The sequence below is a fragment of the Oncorhynchus keta genome, chromosome 33 (genome assembly GCF_023373465.1).
Source record: "Oncorhynchus keta strain PuntledgeMale-10-30-2019 chromosome 33, Oket_V2, whole genome shotgun sequence".
Classification (NCBI taxonomy): Eukaryota; Metazoa; Chordata; class Actinopteri; order Salmoniformes; family Salmonidae; genus Oncorhynchus; species Oncorhynchus keta.
In genome coordinates, this window is record NC_068453.1 from 15895767 (window position 1) to 15913451 (window position 17685).

General features: G+C 44.2%; 1 protein-coding gene across 8 annotated transcripts in view; it reads right to left on the minus strand.

The window, feature by feature from the left end:
* Positions 1–8228: 8228 nt before the first annotated feature.
* The window catches only part of LOC118365961 (scm-like with four MBT domains protein 2), a 74948-nt gene continuing 65491 nt past the window's right edge, over positions 8229–17685 (minus strand). For 4 of the 8 annotated variants that reach the window (XM_052492107.1, XM_052492106.1, XM_052492111.1 and 1 more), the window contains 12 exons: positions 15998–16124; positions 15777–15890; positions 15610–15652; positions 14871–14938; positions 13909–14048; positions 13343–13452; positions 13030–13211; positions 12899–12943; positions 12591–12751; positions 11765–12037; positions 11429–11557; positions 8229–11218 (listed from right to left, as the gene is read on the minus strand). In XM_052492107.1, the coding sequence (XP_052348067.1) occupies positions 11078–11218; positions 11429–11557; positions 11765–12037; positions 12591–12751; positions 12899–12943; positions 13030–13211; positions 13343–13452; positions 13909–14048; positions 14871–14938; positions 15610–15652; positions 15777–15890; positions 15998–16124 (1533 nt within the window). In that variant the 3' untranslated portion in view covers positions 8229–11077. The remainder of the gene's footprint in view (positions 11219–11428; positions 11558–11764; positions 12038–12590; positions 12752–12898; positions 12944–13029; positions 13212–13342; positions 13453–13908; positions 14049–14870; positions 14939–15609; positions 15653–15776; positions 15891–15997; positions 16125–17685) is intronic. The other 4 variants (XM_052492114.1, XM_052492113.1, XM_052492109.1 and 1 more) reach the window with 3 other exon arrangements.

Genomic DNA, 17685 nt, shown 5'->3' on the forward strand with positions numbered 1-17685 from the left:
GATGCACAGCGAGAACAGAGAGAGATGGACAAGCAAGGAAATGATTCAGCTACTACAGAGAAAACAAACCGCGACCTTCGATTTCAGGGAAACATCTACCATCTAACCATGTTGCCTATGAGCAAAGACATACCAGTGAAGTACTTTCATTACTATCATTTTCCACATGGAATGAAAAGTTACACACTTACTTTCAGTAAAAGTCAAAAGTTTTGACACACCTACTCATTAAAGGGGTTTTCTTTATTTGTACTATTTTCTACATTGTAGAATAATAGTGAAGACATCAAAACTATGAAATCACAAAGTAACCAAGGAAGTGTAGTCAATATATATTTTGCCACCCTTTGCCTTGATGACAGCTTTGCACACTTGACATTCTCTCAACCAACTTCATGAGGAATGCTTTATCCAACAGTCTTAAAGGAGTTCTCACATATGCTGAGCACTTGTTGGCTGCTTTTCCTTCACTCTGCGGTCCAACTCTTCCCAAACCATCTCAATTGGGTTGAGGTTGGGTGTTTGTGGAGGCCAGGTCATCTGAGGCAGCACTGCATCAGTCTCCTTGGTAAAATAGTCCTTACACAGCCTGGAGGTGTGTTTTGGGTCATTGTACTGTTAAAAAACAAATGATAGTCCCACTAAGCACAAACCAGAAGGGATGGCAAATCGCTACAGAATGCTGTGGTAGCCATGCTGGTTAAGTGTGCCACCATCACACCTCCTCCTCCGTCCTTCACGGTGGGAACCACACATGCAGAGATTGTTCGTTCACCTACTCTGCGTCTCACACAGACACGGCCATCAGACCAAAGTCATCAGACCAAAGGACAGATTTCCACCGTCTATTCTGGTTAGTGTTGATTGGCTTATTTCACTGTAGAGCCTCTAGACCTGCTCATTATACCTTATCCAAACTTTCAGTTCCACCACCCACACATGCGATGACATCACCTGGTTTCAATGATGTTTCTAGAGACAATATCTCTCTCATCATCACTCAATGACTAAGTTTACCTCTACTGTATTCACATCCTACCATACCTTTGTCTGTACATTATACCGTGAAGCTATTTTATCGCCCCCAGAAACCTCATTTACTCTCTGTTCCAGACGTCCTAGATGACCAATTCTCATAGCTTTTAGCCGTACCCTTATCCTACTCCTCCTCTGTTCCTCTGGTGATGTAGATGTGAATCCAGGCCCTGCAGTGCCTAGCTCCACTCCAATTCCCCAGGCGCTCTCTTTTGATGACTTCTGTAACCCGTAATAGCCTTGGTTTCATGCATGTTAACATTAGAAGCCTCCTCCCTAAGTTTGTTTTATTCACTGCTTTAGCACACTCTGCCAACCCGGATGTCCTAGCCGTGTCTGAATCCTGGCTTAGGAAGACCACCAAAAACTCTTAAATCTCCATCCCTAACTACAACATTTTAAGACAAGATAGAACGGCCAAAGGGGGCGGTGTTGCAATCTACTGCAGAGATAGCCTGCAGAGTTTTGTCCTACTTTCCAGGTCTGTACCCAAACAATTTGAACTTCTACTTTTAAAAATCCACCTCTCTAAAAACAAGTCTCTCACCATTGCTATAGACCACCCTCTGCCCCCAGCTGCGCTCTGGACACCATATGTAAACTGATTGCACCCCATCTATCTTCAGAGCTCGTGCTGCTAGGTGACCTAAACTGGAACATGCTTAACACCCCAGCTATCCTCCAATCTAAGCCTGATGCCCTCAATCTCACACAAACTATCAATGAACCTACCAGGTGCCACAACAAAGCCGTAAACACGGGCAACCTCATAGATATCATCCTAACCAACTTGCCCTCTAAATACACCTCTGCTGTTTTCAACCAAGATCTCAGCGATCACTGCCTCATTGCCTGCATCTGTAATGGGTCAGCAGTCAAGCGACCTCCACTCATCACTGTCAAACACTCCCTGAAACACTTCAGCGAGCAGGCCTTTCTAATCGACCTGGCCCAGGCATCCTGGAAGGATATTGACCTCATCCCGTCAGTAGAGGATGCCTGTGTATTTTTTTTTAAATGCCTTCCTCACCATCTTAAATAAGCATGCCCCATTCAAGAAATTTAGAACCAGGAACAGATATAGCCCTTGTTTCTCTCCAGACCTGACTGCCCTTAACCAACACAAAAACATCCTATGGCGTTCTGCATTAGCATCGAACAGCCCCTGTGATATGCAACTTTATAGGGAAGTTAGAAATCAATATACACAGGCAGTTAGAAAAGCCAAGGCTAGTTTTTCAAGCAGAAATTTGCTTCCTGCAACACAAACTGAAAAAAGTTCTGGGACACCGTAATGTCCATGGAGAATAAGAACACCTCCTTCCAGCTGCACACTGCACTGAGGATAGGAAACTCGGTCACCACCGATAAATCCACTATAATTGAGAAATTCAATAAGCATTTTTCTATGGCTTGCCATGCTTTCCACCTGGCTACCCCTACCCCGGTCAACAGCACTATACCCACCACAGCAACTCGCCCAAGCCTTCCACATTTCTCCGTCTCCCATCCAGTCAGCTGATGTTCTGAAAGAGCTGCAAAATCTGGACCCCTACAAATCAGTTGGGCTAGACAATCTGGACCCTTTCTTTCTAAAATGTTCTGCCGAAATTGTTGCAACCCCGATTACTAGCCTGTTCAAACTCTCTTTCGTGTCGTCTGAGATTCCCAAAGATTGTAAAGCAGCTGCGGTCAACCCCTCTTCAAAGGGGGACACTCTTGACCCAAACTGCTACAGACCTATATCTACCATACCCTGTCTTTCTAAGGTCTTCGAAAGCCAAGTCAACAAACAGATTACCGACCATTTCGAATCCCACTGCACCTTCTCCGCTATGCAATCTGGTTTCAGAGCTGGTTATGGGTGCACCTCAGCCACGCTCAAGGTCCTAAACGATATCTTAACCACCATTGATAAGAAACAATACTGTGCTGCCGTATTCATTGACCTGGCCAAGGCTTTCGACTCTGTCAATCATCACATCCTCATCGGTAGACTCGATAGCCTTGATTTCTCAAATGATTGCCTCGCCTGGTTCACCAACTACTTCTCTGATAGAGTTCAATGTGTCAAATCAGAGGGCCTGTTGTCCGGGCCTCTGGCAGTCTCTATGGGGGTGCCACAGGGTTCAATTCTTGGGGCTACCCTCTTCTCTGTATACATCAATGATGTCGCTCTTGCTGCTGGTGAGTCTCTGATCCACCTCTACGCAGACGACAACATCCTGTATACTTCTGGCCTTTATTTGGACACTGTGTTAACAATCCTCCAGACGAGCTTCAATGCCATTACAACTCTCCTTCCGTGGCCTCTAACTGCTCTTACATACAAGTAAAACCAAATGCATACTCTTCAACCGATCGCTGCCTGCACCTGCCCGCCCGTCCATCATCACTACTCTGGACGGTTCGGACTTAGAATATGTGGCCAACTACAAATACCTAGGTGTTTGGTTAGACTGTAAACTCTCCTTCCAGACTCACATCAAACATCTCCAATCCAAAGTTAAATCTTGAATTGGCTTCCTATTTCGCAACAAAGCATCCTTCACTCATGCTGCCAAACATACCCTCGTAAAACTGACAATCCTACCGTAGTTTAGTTGTGTTCGTTACTTGTAGCTTTAGCTAGCTGTCCTATATGTCGTGCAGATATAAGATCTGCTTACTCTTCCTGGTTCTGCCTGTATGAAGAGTTTGCCCTCCACTGTCCTTCTCCACTGGGTTCCATTGTACTGAGTTTGAAGCCTCCTTGACCTCTCTCTTTGTATGATTTGGTTCGAACTCACCTTCAGTCTTATTGTTAGAGCTGAGGAAAGATGTGTTTGATATTTCTCATAATGGAGTGATGTATTTTTTGCCTCAAGAGGCTCACGACTCATCTCTTTTTTTCTCTGCTTGCTTTGCTTGGCTGGTTGGCAGTCAGTGGCGTGTTAATACATGATAAAGGAAATCAAAGGCTTACCGACAGCCTGATTGGATACAACATCTTGAAGAAACAGTACACGTAGACAGTGCATATCATTTGAGAATATTATTCTTTTAAAAATAATTTTCTACCATCTTAATGCATTTAATGCATTCTATTTGGTATGAAAGCCTAAAGACAAGCAGTGAAATTCAAATCTAACTGATGGCTTTTTGCTATTTGCCCCCCCACCCCCCCACCCCCCCACCTACACACACACACACACACACACACACCTCCCTCCCCTTCTAACACACTCCTATTGTGTTTCACTGCTAATTATTTTTCAAAGGAGCAATTTATTTCCATTTTTATAATTTTATCCATTCCCCCAAAGATAACATCAGTGAATTCATTATCTTTGAGAGAGAGATGAGGGGGTAAAGAAAAAGATTCATATTGTATCTCTCCATCTCTCTCTTTTCTCTGTCTGTTTTTCCCATTTCAGATGCATCCTTTGTAAAGGCATATGGAAATGGGAGAGGAGCAGATGGTGATATGGTCCCACGGGCAGTACAGATGACTTATGAATAATGAAGAATAGAGAGGAAATTGTTTGGCTGGTTACACAGAGGTGTGATGCTATAGATACACAGTCGTTCCACACAGATAAACCTTAATCAATAGTGAATCATTTCTGAATGATGATGCACCCACAGCGCCACTTCATATCTGTCTGCTTGAACTACTTGTTTATCAAATGGCTTCGTGGCAGACAATTAACGGAAGACAAGGTTAATTTGAATTACGCTGTTTTTGATCAACTATCGTAATGTACAACATCTATTCCCTTTGGAAAAGTCCTTTACTTCAGCTCCTTTATTGAGAGTGTGTATCTTTACTAAATAATATGTTTTTCAATAAAACAAATTAAATTGTATTTTTTTATTATCATGCGCCGAATACAACCGGTGTAGACTTTACTGTGAAATGCTTACTTACAAGCCCTTCCCAACGATGCAGAGTTTAGATGTTGGTACATTGCTTTGAGCACTTGCTTCTATTCAGCCACAAGAGCATTAGAGAGGTCGGGCACTGATGTTGGGCGATTACGCCTGGCTCGCAGTCAGCATTCCAATTCATTCCAAAGGCGTTAGATGGAGCTGAGGTCAGGGCACTATGCAGGCCAGTCAAGTTCTTCCACACCAATCTCGACAAACCATTTCTGCATGGACCTCGCTTTGTGCATGGGGGCATTGTCATGCTAAAACAGGAAAGGGTCTTCCCCAAACTGTTGCCACAAAGTTGGAAGCACAGGATCATCTAGAATGTTATTGTATGATGTAGCGTTAAGATTTCCCTTCACTGGAACTAAGGGCCCTAGCCGAACCATGAAAACAGCCCAGATCGTTATTCCTCCTCCACCAAACTTTACAGCTGGAACTATACATTGGGGCAGGTAGTGTTCTCTTGGCATCCGCCAAACCCAGATTCGTCCGTCGGATTGCCAAACGGTAAAGCGTGATTCATCCCTCCAGAGAACGCGTTTCCACTACTCCAGAGTTCAATGGTGGCGAGTTTTACACCATTCCAGCTGAAGCTAGGCATTGCGCATGGTGATCTTAAGCTTGTGTGAGGCTGCTTGGCCATGGAAACCCATTTCATGAAGCTCTCGACTAACATTGCTTGTGCTGACGTTGCTTCCAGAGGCAGATTGGAACTCGGTGATGAGTGTTGCAACCAAGGACAGACGATTAGTAAGCGCCAGGCGCTTCAGCACTCGGTGGTCCAGTTCTGTGTGCTTGTCTGGCCTACCACTTCGTGGCTTGTTGGAAAGATGGCATCTATGACAGTGCGACGTTGAAAGTCACTGAGCTCTTCAGTAACTTCAAATGTTTGTCTATGGAGATTGCATAATTGTTCTTGATCTTATACACCTGTCAACAACTGGTGTGACTGAAATATCTGAATCCACTAATTTAAAGGGGTATCCTGATACTTTGGTTTATATAGTGCATATACATAAAGGCAGGGTAAAGTGACTAGGCATCAGGATAGATGACAAGAGTAAAATAGAGAACAGAGTAGCAGCAGCAAATGATGTGTAAAACTGTGTGTGTGCGCGAGAGTAATGTGTATGTATGTACAGTTGAAGTCGGAAGTTTACATACACCTTAGCCAAATAAATGTAAACTTAGTTTATCACAATTCCTGACATTTAATCCTAGTAAAAATTCCCAGTCTTAGGTCAGTTAGGATCAACAATTTATTTTAAGGATGTGAAATGTCAGAATAATACTAGAGAGAATGATTTATTTCAGCGTTTATTTCTATCATCACATTCCCAGTGGGTCAGAAGTTTACATACAATTGTTTAACTTGGGTCAAACGTTTTGCGTAGCCTTCCACAAGCTTCCCACAATAAGTTGGGTGAATTTTGGCAGAGCTGGTGTAACTGAGTCAGGTTTGTAGGCCTCTTTGCTCACACACACTTTTTCAGTTCTGCCCACAGATTTTCTATAGGATTGAGGTCAGGGCTTTGTGATGGCCACTCTAAAACCTTGACTTTGTTGTCCTTAAGCCATTTTGCCACAACTTTGGAAGTATGCTTGGGGTTATTGTCCGTTTGGAAGACCCATGTGTGACCAAGCTTTAACTTCCTGACTGATGTCTTGAGATGTTGCTTCAATATATCCACATAATTCTCTTTCCTCATGATGCCATCTATTTTGTGAAGTGCACCAGTCCCTCTTGCAGCAAAGCACCCCCACAACATGATGCTTCCACCCCCGTGCTTCACGGTTGGGATCGTGTTCTTCGACTTGCAAGCCTCCCACTTTTCCTCCAAACATAACGATTATGGCCAAACAGTTCTATGTATGTTTCATTTGACCAGAGGACATTTCTCCAAAAAGTACAATATTTGTCCCTATGTTTAGTTTTAAATCATAGTCTGGCTTTTTTATGGCGGTTTTGGAGCAGTGGCTTCTTCCTTGCTGAGTGGCCTTTCAGGTGATGTCGATATAGGACTCATTTTACTGTGGATATAGATACCTTTGTACCCGTTTCCTCCAGCATCTTCACAAGGTCCTTTGCTGTTGTTCTGGGATTGATTTGCACTTTTCGCACCAAAGTAAAGTTCATCTCTTGGAGACAGAATGTGTCTCCTTCCTGAGCGGTATGACGGCTGCGTGGTCCCTTGGTGTTTATACTTGCGTACTATTGTTTGTACAGATGAATGTGGTACCTTCAGGCGTTTGGAAATTGCTCCCAAGGATGAACCAGACTTGTGGAGGCCTACAATTTTTTTCTGAGGTCTTGGCTGATTTCTTTTGATTTTCCCATGAAGTCAAGCAAAGAGGCACTGAGTTTGAAGGTAGGTCTTGAAATACATCAACAGGTGCACCTGCAATTGACTTAAATTATGTCAATTAGCCTATCAGAAGCATCTAAAGCAATGACATAACTTTCTGGAATGTTCCAAGCTGTTTAAAGGCACAGTCAACTTGTGTAAACTTCTGACCCACTGGAATTGTGATACTGTGAATTATAAGTGAAATAATCTGTCTGTAAACAATTGTTGGAATAATTCATTGCGTCATGCACAAAGTAGATGTCCTAACTGACTTGCCAAAACTATAGTTTGTTAACAAGACATTTGTGGAGTGGTTGAAAAACAAATTTGAATGACTCCAACCAAATTGTATGTAAACTTCCGACTTCAACTGTATGTATGTGTATTTGTATTGTGTCGGTCTGCACACGCGCGTGTGGTCGTTTATGTGAATGTGTTTGGGTTTTGTGTGCGAGTGTCAATGTGGTGTGTGTGAATATTAACCAAGACAATTACTGAAAACGGTAATCATTTTCTAACTTGATTGTTGTCTCTCTGTCCTTATCTTTCTCTCTGAACGACCAGACCAGTGCTGTCGTGACCCAGATATAGGCCTGCTGCAATGGGAGTGCTGTAGAGCGAGAGCACAGAGAGCTGGTTAACCACAAACACACATGGTTAACTCTTCTTCCTCTACGTGCTCTGTTTCCCAGGCCTGTACAGTCTATCATAGCGGAGTCCTGACACACAGTACTACTGCTCTATATGAATGGATTTATGTAGGTCTTACCAGGATCCACTAACCTGGGATCATATCCAATCACAACCCTCCATCTTAAGTGACAGGCCTCTCAACACTCCCCAAAAATGAAGGAAATACAAGACACGGTAAGGATTGAAGCCTTATAGACGATATGACAAAATATTGTAGTCGTCTGCGGTTGCAGAAGATTGTCTTGTACATGAGATTTTTATTAAACAGCTTTAAAAAAAATGTTTAACCAGTTAAATGGTTGTTTACTCCTCTGCAATCAAAATGTATCCAGTTTGTTTTCAGATACAGCTGGGAAAAGGGAAAAAAATCATGCAAAACAGACGGTAGAAATTGTGTTGCCAAGCAACCATTTTAGGTAGCAGTTGATTAAAACACTTTTCAGGCTGGCTCAATCGAAAGTGTCAGAGTTGGTGTATGTGCTATTAAATTAATTCAACTGTGCAGTAACAGAGAACTGGTGAAGCACGACTCGTCTTGCTGCTGTGAAATACTCTCATCTGAATATGTACTGTCTGTATTCAATTCAATGTCTATTACATTAAGAACATGTTACAGTCTTGGAAATACAACAGGCTATTAGTCACTGCCTGCATGAAAAAACACAATGAAATCCAAATCAGTAATGGAATGGTTATGACTACCTACGTAGTTCATTCAGGCCTACCCGCCTGTGAGTTTATACGTGGTTTTAAAAAACACTTTGATGAATTCTTCTTCTCTATAAAAACAAAACGTCATTACAAAATCAGTAGAAATGTATTTTCTTATCAACACTTATCAAAAATATCTGCACCGGGTTTTGCATAGATGGATAGAACGTATTTGACTGTTTACATGATTGTGAAAGCAACTTCTTAAAAAGTGAAAAGGGTAAAAAGCTCATTCAGGACTTTGGTCACATTGTAGATACTCGCAACTGACCGTCTGTAGATACTCGCAACTGACCGTCTGTAGATACTCGCAACTGACCGTCTGTTGATAAGCAACTGACCGTCTGTTGATAAGCAACTGACCGTCTGTTGATAAGCAACTGACCGTCTGTTGATAAGCAACTGACCATCTGTTGATAAGCAACTGACCGTCTGTTGATAAGCAACTGCTTGCTAAGGTTACGGTTAGGGTAAGGTTTAGAATAAGGTTAAGAATAAGGGTAGGGTTAGGGTTACGGTTAGGGTAAGGTTTAGAATAAGGGTTAGGGTACGTTTTAGAATAAGGGTTAGGTTATGGTTAGGGTACGGTTTAGAATAAGGGTTAGGTTACGGTTAGGGTAAGGTTTAGAATAAGGGTTAGGTTATGGTTAGGGTACGGTTTAGAATAAGGGTTAGGTTACGGTTAGGGTAAAGTTTAGAATAAGGGTTAGGTTACGGTTAGGGTACGGTTTAGAATAAGGGTTAGGTTACGGTTAGGGTACGGTTTAGAATAAGGGTTAGGTTACGGTTAGGGTACGGTTTAGAATAAGGGTTAGGTTACGGTTAGGGTACGGTTTAGAATAAGGGTTAGGTTACGGTTAGGGTAAGGTTTAGAATAAGGGTTAGGTTACGGTTAGGGTAAGGTTTAGAATAAGGGTTAGGTTACGGTTAGGGTACGGTTTAGAATAACGGTTAGGTTACGGTTAGGGTAAGGTTTAGAATAAGGGTTAGGTTACGGTTAGGGTACGGTTTAGAATAAGGGTTAGGTTACGGTTAGGGTAAGGTTTAGAATAAGGGTTAGGTTACGGTTAGGGTACGGTTTAGAATAACGGTTAGGTTACGGTTAGGGTACGGTTTAGAATAACGGTTAGGTTACGGTTAGGGTAAGGTTTAGAATAGGGGTTTGGGTACGGTTTAGAATAAGGTTAGGTTATTGTTAGGTTACGGTTAGGGTACGGTTTAGAATAACGGTTAGTAGTTAGTTGAAGCCTGTAGAGCATCTACAGATGGACTATCCAAATAAAGTGTAACCAGGATTTTTTACAAACTTAATGAGAAAATGCAACGGCCCTAATATTTCCCTATGCACACAAGAAAAAACAGATGGTTTAATAACAGGACTCAATTACTATTGACTGGAATAACTCATGAACTTCCTTAAATAAATATTTGAACCCAAAGACTTGGACATTTCAATAGCCTATCAACTCTTTCTAAATATATTTCTCTTACATCCAAATTAGATTTGACATCTATTCAATAAGGAATACAATAAATATTGCAAATATATTGTAGGTTACTAACCGATTTTCGTTAATGAAATATATTAAGCTAATTTACTTAAATATAACAAAGAGGGAAAACATTGAACAAATAATTAATAACATTTGTTCATAAGTTAAACGCTGCCAGGGCCATTAGTCTCAAACAGCATGTAAAAAAAAAAAAAAGATTTTCCAAGAAAATAATCCTCGATTTCAAAATGTTCCAAGAAAATAATCCTCAATTTCGATCAGTTTCTTCACAGATCTGTATTCCATATGGATTGACTCATATGTATCGTACTCAACCTGGTCCTTCTGTAGCTCAGTTGGTAGAGCATGGCGCTTGTAACGCCAGGGTAGTGGGTTCGATTCCCGGGACCACCCATACGTAGAATGTATGCTTTTTTTTGGATAAAAGCATCTGCTAAATGGCATATATTATTATATATTATTATTATATCAACGATTCACAGTTGACTGATCCTTCCACACAATACTATGGAAATCTGAACCCTCCAATCCATCTCTGCCTGTTGTCGCAGATGACGTCCTGAGCTCCGTTCGTGGGTAGCCTCTCTTCTACTTCCTCTGAAGTCACTTCCTTCTCTATGTGACATCAGTAATCCACGGAAGAGTGGCTGGGTAATCAAAGTCCAGAATTGAGGAATTCCTAAGCGACAGCATTACCAGTTTTCCCACTTTCCTCCCAGCCTTCCATACCAGGTAATCCCAGACTTGGCATTAAGCGAAATCATCTCTCCTCCTCTTCCTCAGATGAAGGTGTACTGGGCGGGGTGTCTCCAGACAGCCTGTGCTCTACAGGGTAAAAGGTGCCAGGTGAGATGCCCAGGATCAGTTGGCGTACTGGGCATAGAAGGCCACCTTGACCCTCTCTATCTGGTGACACAGCTTGATGGCTGGACCCAACTTCAGCTCCATACACTCCTGGACGGTGGGCAGGGTCAGCAACAACAACGCCTGGCCATCTATGTCCTGCAGAGACAATAAGGACAGAGATACAGAGAATATGGTCAGAGAGACAGAGACAGAGAATCAGGACAGAGAGACAGAGATAGAGAATAAGGACAGAGGAAAGGATGACGATGTCAATGATAATGTGAAGAGAGAGTCTGTACCTCAAACGAGAAAGTGTGTTGAATTGGGGACGTGTGTGTCTGCATGTATTTCAGAGTGTGTGTGTACCTGCTCCTGGAAGATGTTGGCGAGAGCAGCACAGTCGGTGGCGGTGATGAAGGTGACCACATCTTCTACGGACCACTCCAGAGGGTTCCTCTCCAACACCAGCCGGCACTCCGCCTCACTACACTCCACCTGGAGGGCCACAGGACACATGGCCACAAAGATTCATCTCCATACAGGACCTTTATTGACTGGATATGACAGCCGGACACCATTTCCTGACCATATCTGGGCCACCCGGCCACCAGGGAACCATAGAACCTGTCAAATACTTAATCACATCTGCATTAATGTGGGTCTGTGTATGTGTGTGTCTCTGCATGTAGCATTTGCTCTCACCTGCATCTCCGGTCTCTTGGGTGGGTGGTACTTGTTCCCCTGGTTATATGACAGGGACCGAGTGCTCCGCCTCCTGCTTTCAGGACCCTCACAGCTGCCCGAAGCTATGCCGGTATGGGTGGCCCTGCGTAGCGTCACGGCGCGGCGCGGCCGGCTGTTAGCCACCTCCACAGAGGATGTGTCTATGTGGTCCTCGCGTGGCTCAGAGCTGGTGCCTTCTTCACTGCCCGACTGCAACATAAGATCATCTTCATCCTCGTCTTCATCACTGTCCTGTAGGGAGTTATAGGGTCCATCTTAGTGCAGTGACAATCAAGTCCATTATATAATAGAGAAAGACAAACGAAGAGAGAGAGAAAGAGACGAGAGAAGAGACACACGAAGAGAGAGAGAGAGAGAGAGAGAGAGAAAGAGAGACACACGGAGACACAGAGAGAGAGAGAGAGAGAGAGAGAGAGAGAGAGAGAGAGAGAGAGACAGAGACAGAGACAGAGACAGAGAAAAAGAGAGACAGAGAGAAAGCGAGAGAGACACACAGACAGAAAGAGAGACAGAGAGAAAGAGAGAAAGAGAGACAAGACACGGAGAGAAAGAGAGAGACACACAAAGGGAGAGAGAAAGAGACAAAGCGAGAAAGAGAGACATGGAGAGAAAAAGACAGAGATAGAGACACGAAGAGAGAAAGAGACACCCACAGAGAGAGCGAGAAAGAAAGAAAACTAAAAAGAGAGGGGGAGGGGAACACAGCCTTCACTCTTACACACAAGAGAAAGAGACACGGAGAGAGCGACAGACAGACCAACATAGATGGAGAGCTCTGTCAGACCTGTGGTGACCCTGCAGGAGTGTAGTCCACTGCAGACGAACGCCGTTTCTTCTGGACAAAGATGGCCTTCCTCTTCTTCCTGCGTCGTGTGGGTTTGGCCTCCAGACCCTCCTCTCCTCCAAACGGCTTAGACAGCTTCTTCTTCTTACCGTAGTAATACGCTGGGGACACAACACTCAACACAGTTCATATGGGCTCAATTCTGATGCAGGTTAGCTATTCGTGTAAAAGGAGGTTTAATCGAAAAAATGGCTGTGTGTATTTTCATGTGTGTGTGTGTGTTTTTTGTGACAGACACACAAACTCACACTTGTAGAAAATTACTGTATTTGTTCGCGCACGCACACACCAACCTACAAACATATATGAAGTTGATCTTAGTTCCCATCAACAGAAACCCACACATGAACACACAAGTAGAGTAACCACACACACATACGCTCACTATATTTGGTCTTGGTCTGCATGGAGCAGCTCTCAGGACACTGGCCTGTGACTTGGACGGGGCTGAAGAGGTTGGGACAGCACTGCAGCTTCACACACACTCTACGACAGAAGTCTGGGATCTGCTCTGCCAGACGCACGATCCGCATGGACGATCGATACGTCTTCCCTTTGTATCTAAGGAGCGGAGAGAAACCGTGTCAGCTCGGGCCAACGGAATTGCTCATACCGGACCTTACACTCAGGATGTTCACCAGGAGCCTAATGGTCGCTCCAATCCTGGTCGAGCTCCTCCAGGTGGGACTCACTTGGCTTTGAGGGTCTCCTCGTGGCAGTCCCAGTGCTGCTCTTCCACATCCTGTAGTTCCCTCAGGACACGCCCAGGCTTGTAGGCCGCATTGATTAGCATGCTGAGCACCTGCACGGGGACACACAGGAGAACACACTTTCTTCAAGACATAGACATTTTTTTTCTCCCTAGTTGTGAAGTGAACGTGACACAAAAACTAGAGAACTACTAAAACCAGTAGAACACAAACACACTCAAGTCAACACACATTCACACTAGGGGTTATCTAGGGAAATTAAAGGTTGTTTTTGCTGAGTTTACTGTGTGTGTGTGTATGTGTGCGCGCGCGTGTGTGTGTGTAAACAGAAATGACTGACAGTTCAAATTAAACTGAAGCTGAGAGACTGCAGGTGGTTAACAAGACATTTCCTTCTCTCTCTCACCCCCCTCCGGTCCTTTAATTAGGCATATGCCGCTCTACCTCCTCCAGAGTCTGTTGTTAGTTTTCTGATCCCATAGGACTCTGGTCAACAGTAGTGGGAATAGATTTGGATGCAACCAGTATGTTGATGTTCCTCTACCTACCTCTTTGAGGACCAGAGTGCATTTCCCCGGCCCTACAGCCTGTGGCAGCTCAGCGATGCGCCCCTTGTTCAGGTAAGGGCCAGAGAAACAGTGGTGGTTCACGTAGATCCTGGAACAACAGTATCTCCCATTGGCTGAGCCTGAGGAGGAGAGAGAGAAGCATCATGGGACATCAGACAATCATCCAATGACAGACAGGTATAAGAATTTCAGGCAGCCTATCAAGTTCAAACTCTTGATAGACTATATAGAAGTCCAATTAGTTTAGACAGGCAGCCCAATTGTGATAGTAAGAAAAAATAATTTGCCTTTTGACCGATCAGATCAGCCCTGAAAAAGATCAGACAAATGAGTGGAAAAAACATCAGAATTGGGCTGCACTTACATTATGTATGACTTGCTCTAAAACTCCACTGGCTTGTTAACGAGGCTTGTATTCGAGGTGTGCTGTACATAATGTAGTGTGATACCACGCCTCAGTTTACACTCTGTTACTCATACAACTGGAATTGCACAGCTCCGGTTGAATAGTAATTAGACAAATTATAAATATGCATGATCAAGTGACTTTTTTTTACAGAACTTAGAAGGGCATGAGTCTCTCATGGACACAATACTGATGTACCCCCGCGCACACACTAAATAAACAGAACATTGGCTGTGTAAAATGTTGAGAGGAGTGCTAACAGAAGTGTAATATTGATTAATCTGTAGAAGCTTGTTCGAACTCAACACTTTTCTGAGACAAGCTGTGAGGTACCAACCGTGATTGTGAAGAGCAACTGTTAGACAGACGAATGTTTGTTCATAAATATGAATCTGCTTTGAAACAGGTGTGGCACACACACACACACACTCTCTCTACAGGGCTTTTCCATGCTAATCATGATCATCATTAACTCTCATTTTCATTAATAGCTGTACATAAATCATCTCATATTTTAATTATGAATATTGTTTACCTGTGTCCATGGCAACGGGCTCGCAGAGGTCGAGAGGGATTGTCTCCACGGGTTGCGGCGGAGCCAACCTACAGACGGAATATCAATCAACCCATGAGCCAATCAATCGAGTGAACAGCAAAGTCGTCCAATCAAAGACACAGCTATTTAAGACCCTGTCAGATTTAGCTGAGTGTGATATATGTCCTTCCCCTAACACAACTGAACAACAACGGAAAACAATGAGGGCTATTGATGAATGAGTCCCTTGGGCGAGAGATATGGTAAAAGAGGTTAGACGAGAGAGGTTGACAAAGTGTTACTGAAAGCCTCATATGTCGTCTCTGAACGACCACTACCCGATCCTTCAGACCTGCGTTTCCCAGCCGCGACTGAAACATGTCATTTGTCAATAATAAATCTGTCCTCTGAAAATAAAATGGCAATTTCCAAGTGAACAGCTAGCTACTGTTCCGGGGAGGGGGATGTGGTTTGAGAGAGAGGGGCCTCAAGGCTTTTTAAGGGTATCTACTTGAGTGTGTTCTCCATCTAGGAGGTTGTATTGTAAAGTATAGGCCATGCATTTCTGTGGCTGCTGACATGGCTTGGCAATGCATTGATTTGTTTTTTTTGAGTGGAATAGCAATCTGTGTGATGAAACTGTTAAAGTGCTGGATGGGGCTTTTAAAAAAGGGAATGGAACAGTGAGGGTTTAAAATTGGAGTGGTTCTCTGTAGTTTTGGAGCATCAGCGAACTTACTGCTTCTCTGGCTGGACGACGGCTATCTTCTTCTGCTGCTGGCCTGCAATCAACACAAAATAATAGGGTTTTCACTGTGTGTGTGTGTGTGTGTGTGTGTGTGTGTGTGTGTGTGTGTGTGTGTGTGTGTGTGTGAGAGAGAGAGAGAAAGTTACGGGGATACTTACAGACAGGCTTCAGTGGTGGAGTCAGGAGGTAAGCATTGGTCTCACACCATCCTACAGGAAAGATGTCCATGGACTCCACATCCACAATACATTCAGGGACAGACTTAGGCAGGCCTGGAGAGGGACAAAAGAGGGATAAGACAGCTGTCCACACACACACACACACACACACACACACACACACACACACACACACACACACACACACACACAGGACTCACCTTCCAGTCTGAGCCACAGCAGGCGACCCCTGACCTGTGTGATCTGAGCCACACACACCTCTGTGGGCCTGACAGGGTTAACGGCCTCTAGCCACATGTCTTTAGCGAAGCCTCGGCTCTGCCACGCCTACACACACACACACAAAATGGGATAAACACACACACACACACACACACACAATGGGATAAACAGTAGACATAACAATGGATCCTTCTGCACAAAAGACTTAAGCCACACACATTCTCCTTGGTCTCGTTTGGTTGAGAGGGAATGCCTGTTGTTTATGAATAATCGTTAATTTAAAGGTGCAATACACAGATATCGCTCCACCATTTCCTGGTTGCTAAAATTCTAATAGTTCACCTAATTTCATTTTGTGACAAAAACAAGCAGTCATAGTGTAGAGAATCATTGTACCATGTTAACTGCTGTGAAATATATTTTCCATCACCAAAAATATAGTATTTTTAGCTGTTTGAATTTTTAGCTGGTGTATTTAACACAAGTGCACATAGAACAGACCCACTGCTTCTTAGACTGGCTTTCAATGATAACGACAGATCTATGACTGACATTTCTATGTGAATTTGGTCGGGTCTCCCAAAAGATGACAGAATGTAACTTTAAGGGGGGTGGGCACAGGGATGACAAGAGGGAGGAAGAGAGGGGTGAGGAGAGGGATGGAGAGAAGGATGAGGACATTGGGGAGAAGAGGCATGGAGAGAGGGAAGGAGAGAGGGAAGGAGAGAGAAGGATGAGGACATTGGGGAGTAGAGGCATGGAGAGAGGGAAGGAGAGAGGGAAGGAGAGAGAAGGATGAGGACATTGGGGAGTAGAGGCATGGCGAGAGGGAAGGAGAGAGAAGGATGAGGACATTGGGAAGAAGAGGCATGGAGAGAGGGAAGGAGAGAGGGAAGGAGAGAGAAGGATGAGGACATTGGGGAGTAGAGGCATGGAGAGAGGGAAGGAGAGAGAAGGATGAGGACATTGGGGAGTAGAGGCATGGCGAGAGGGAAGGAGAGAGGGAAGGAGAGAGAAGGATGAGGACATTGGGAAGAAGAGGCATGGAGAGAGGCATGGAGAGAGGGAAGGAGAGAGAAGGATGAGGACATTGGGGAGTAGAGGCATGGAGAGAGGGAAGGAGAGAGAAGGATGAGGACATTGGGGAGAAGAGGCATGGAGAGAGGGATGGAGAGAAGGATGAGGACATTGGGGAGAAGAGGCATGGAGAGAGGGAAGGAGAGAGGGAAGGAGAGAGAAGGATGAGGACATTGGGGAGTAGAGGCATGGCGAGAGGGAAGGAGAGAGGGAAGGAGAGAGAAGGATGAGGACATTGGGGAGTAGAGGCATGGAGAGAGGGAAGGAGAGAGGGAAGGAGAGAGAAGGATGAGGACATTGGGAAGAAGAGGCATGGAGAGAGGGAAGGAGAGAGGGAAGGAGAGAGAAGGATGAGGACATTGGGGAGTAGAGGCATGGAGAGAGGGAAGGAGAGAGGGAAGGAGAGAGGGAAGGAGAGAGGGAAGGAGAGAGGGAAGGAGAGAGGGAAGGATGAGGACATTGGGAAGAAGAGGCATGGAGAGAGGGAAGGAGAGAGGGAAGGAGAGAGAAGGAGAGAGAAGGATAGAGAAGGATGAGGACATTGGGAAGAAGAGGCATGGAGAGAGGGAAGGAGAGAGGGAAGGAGAGA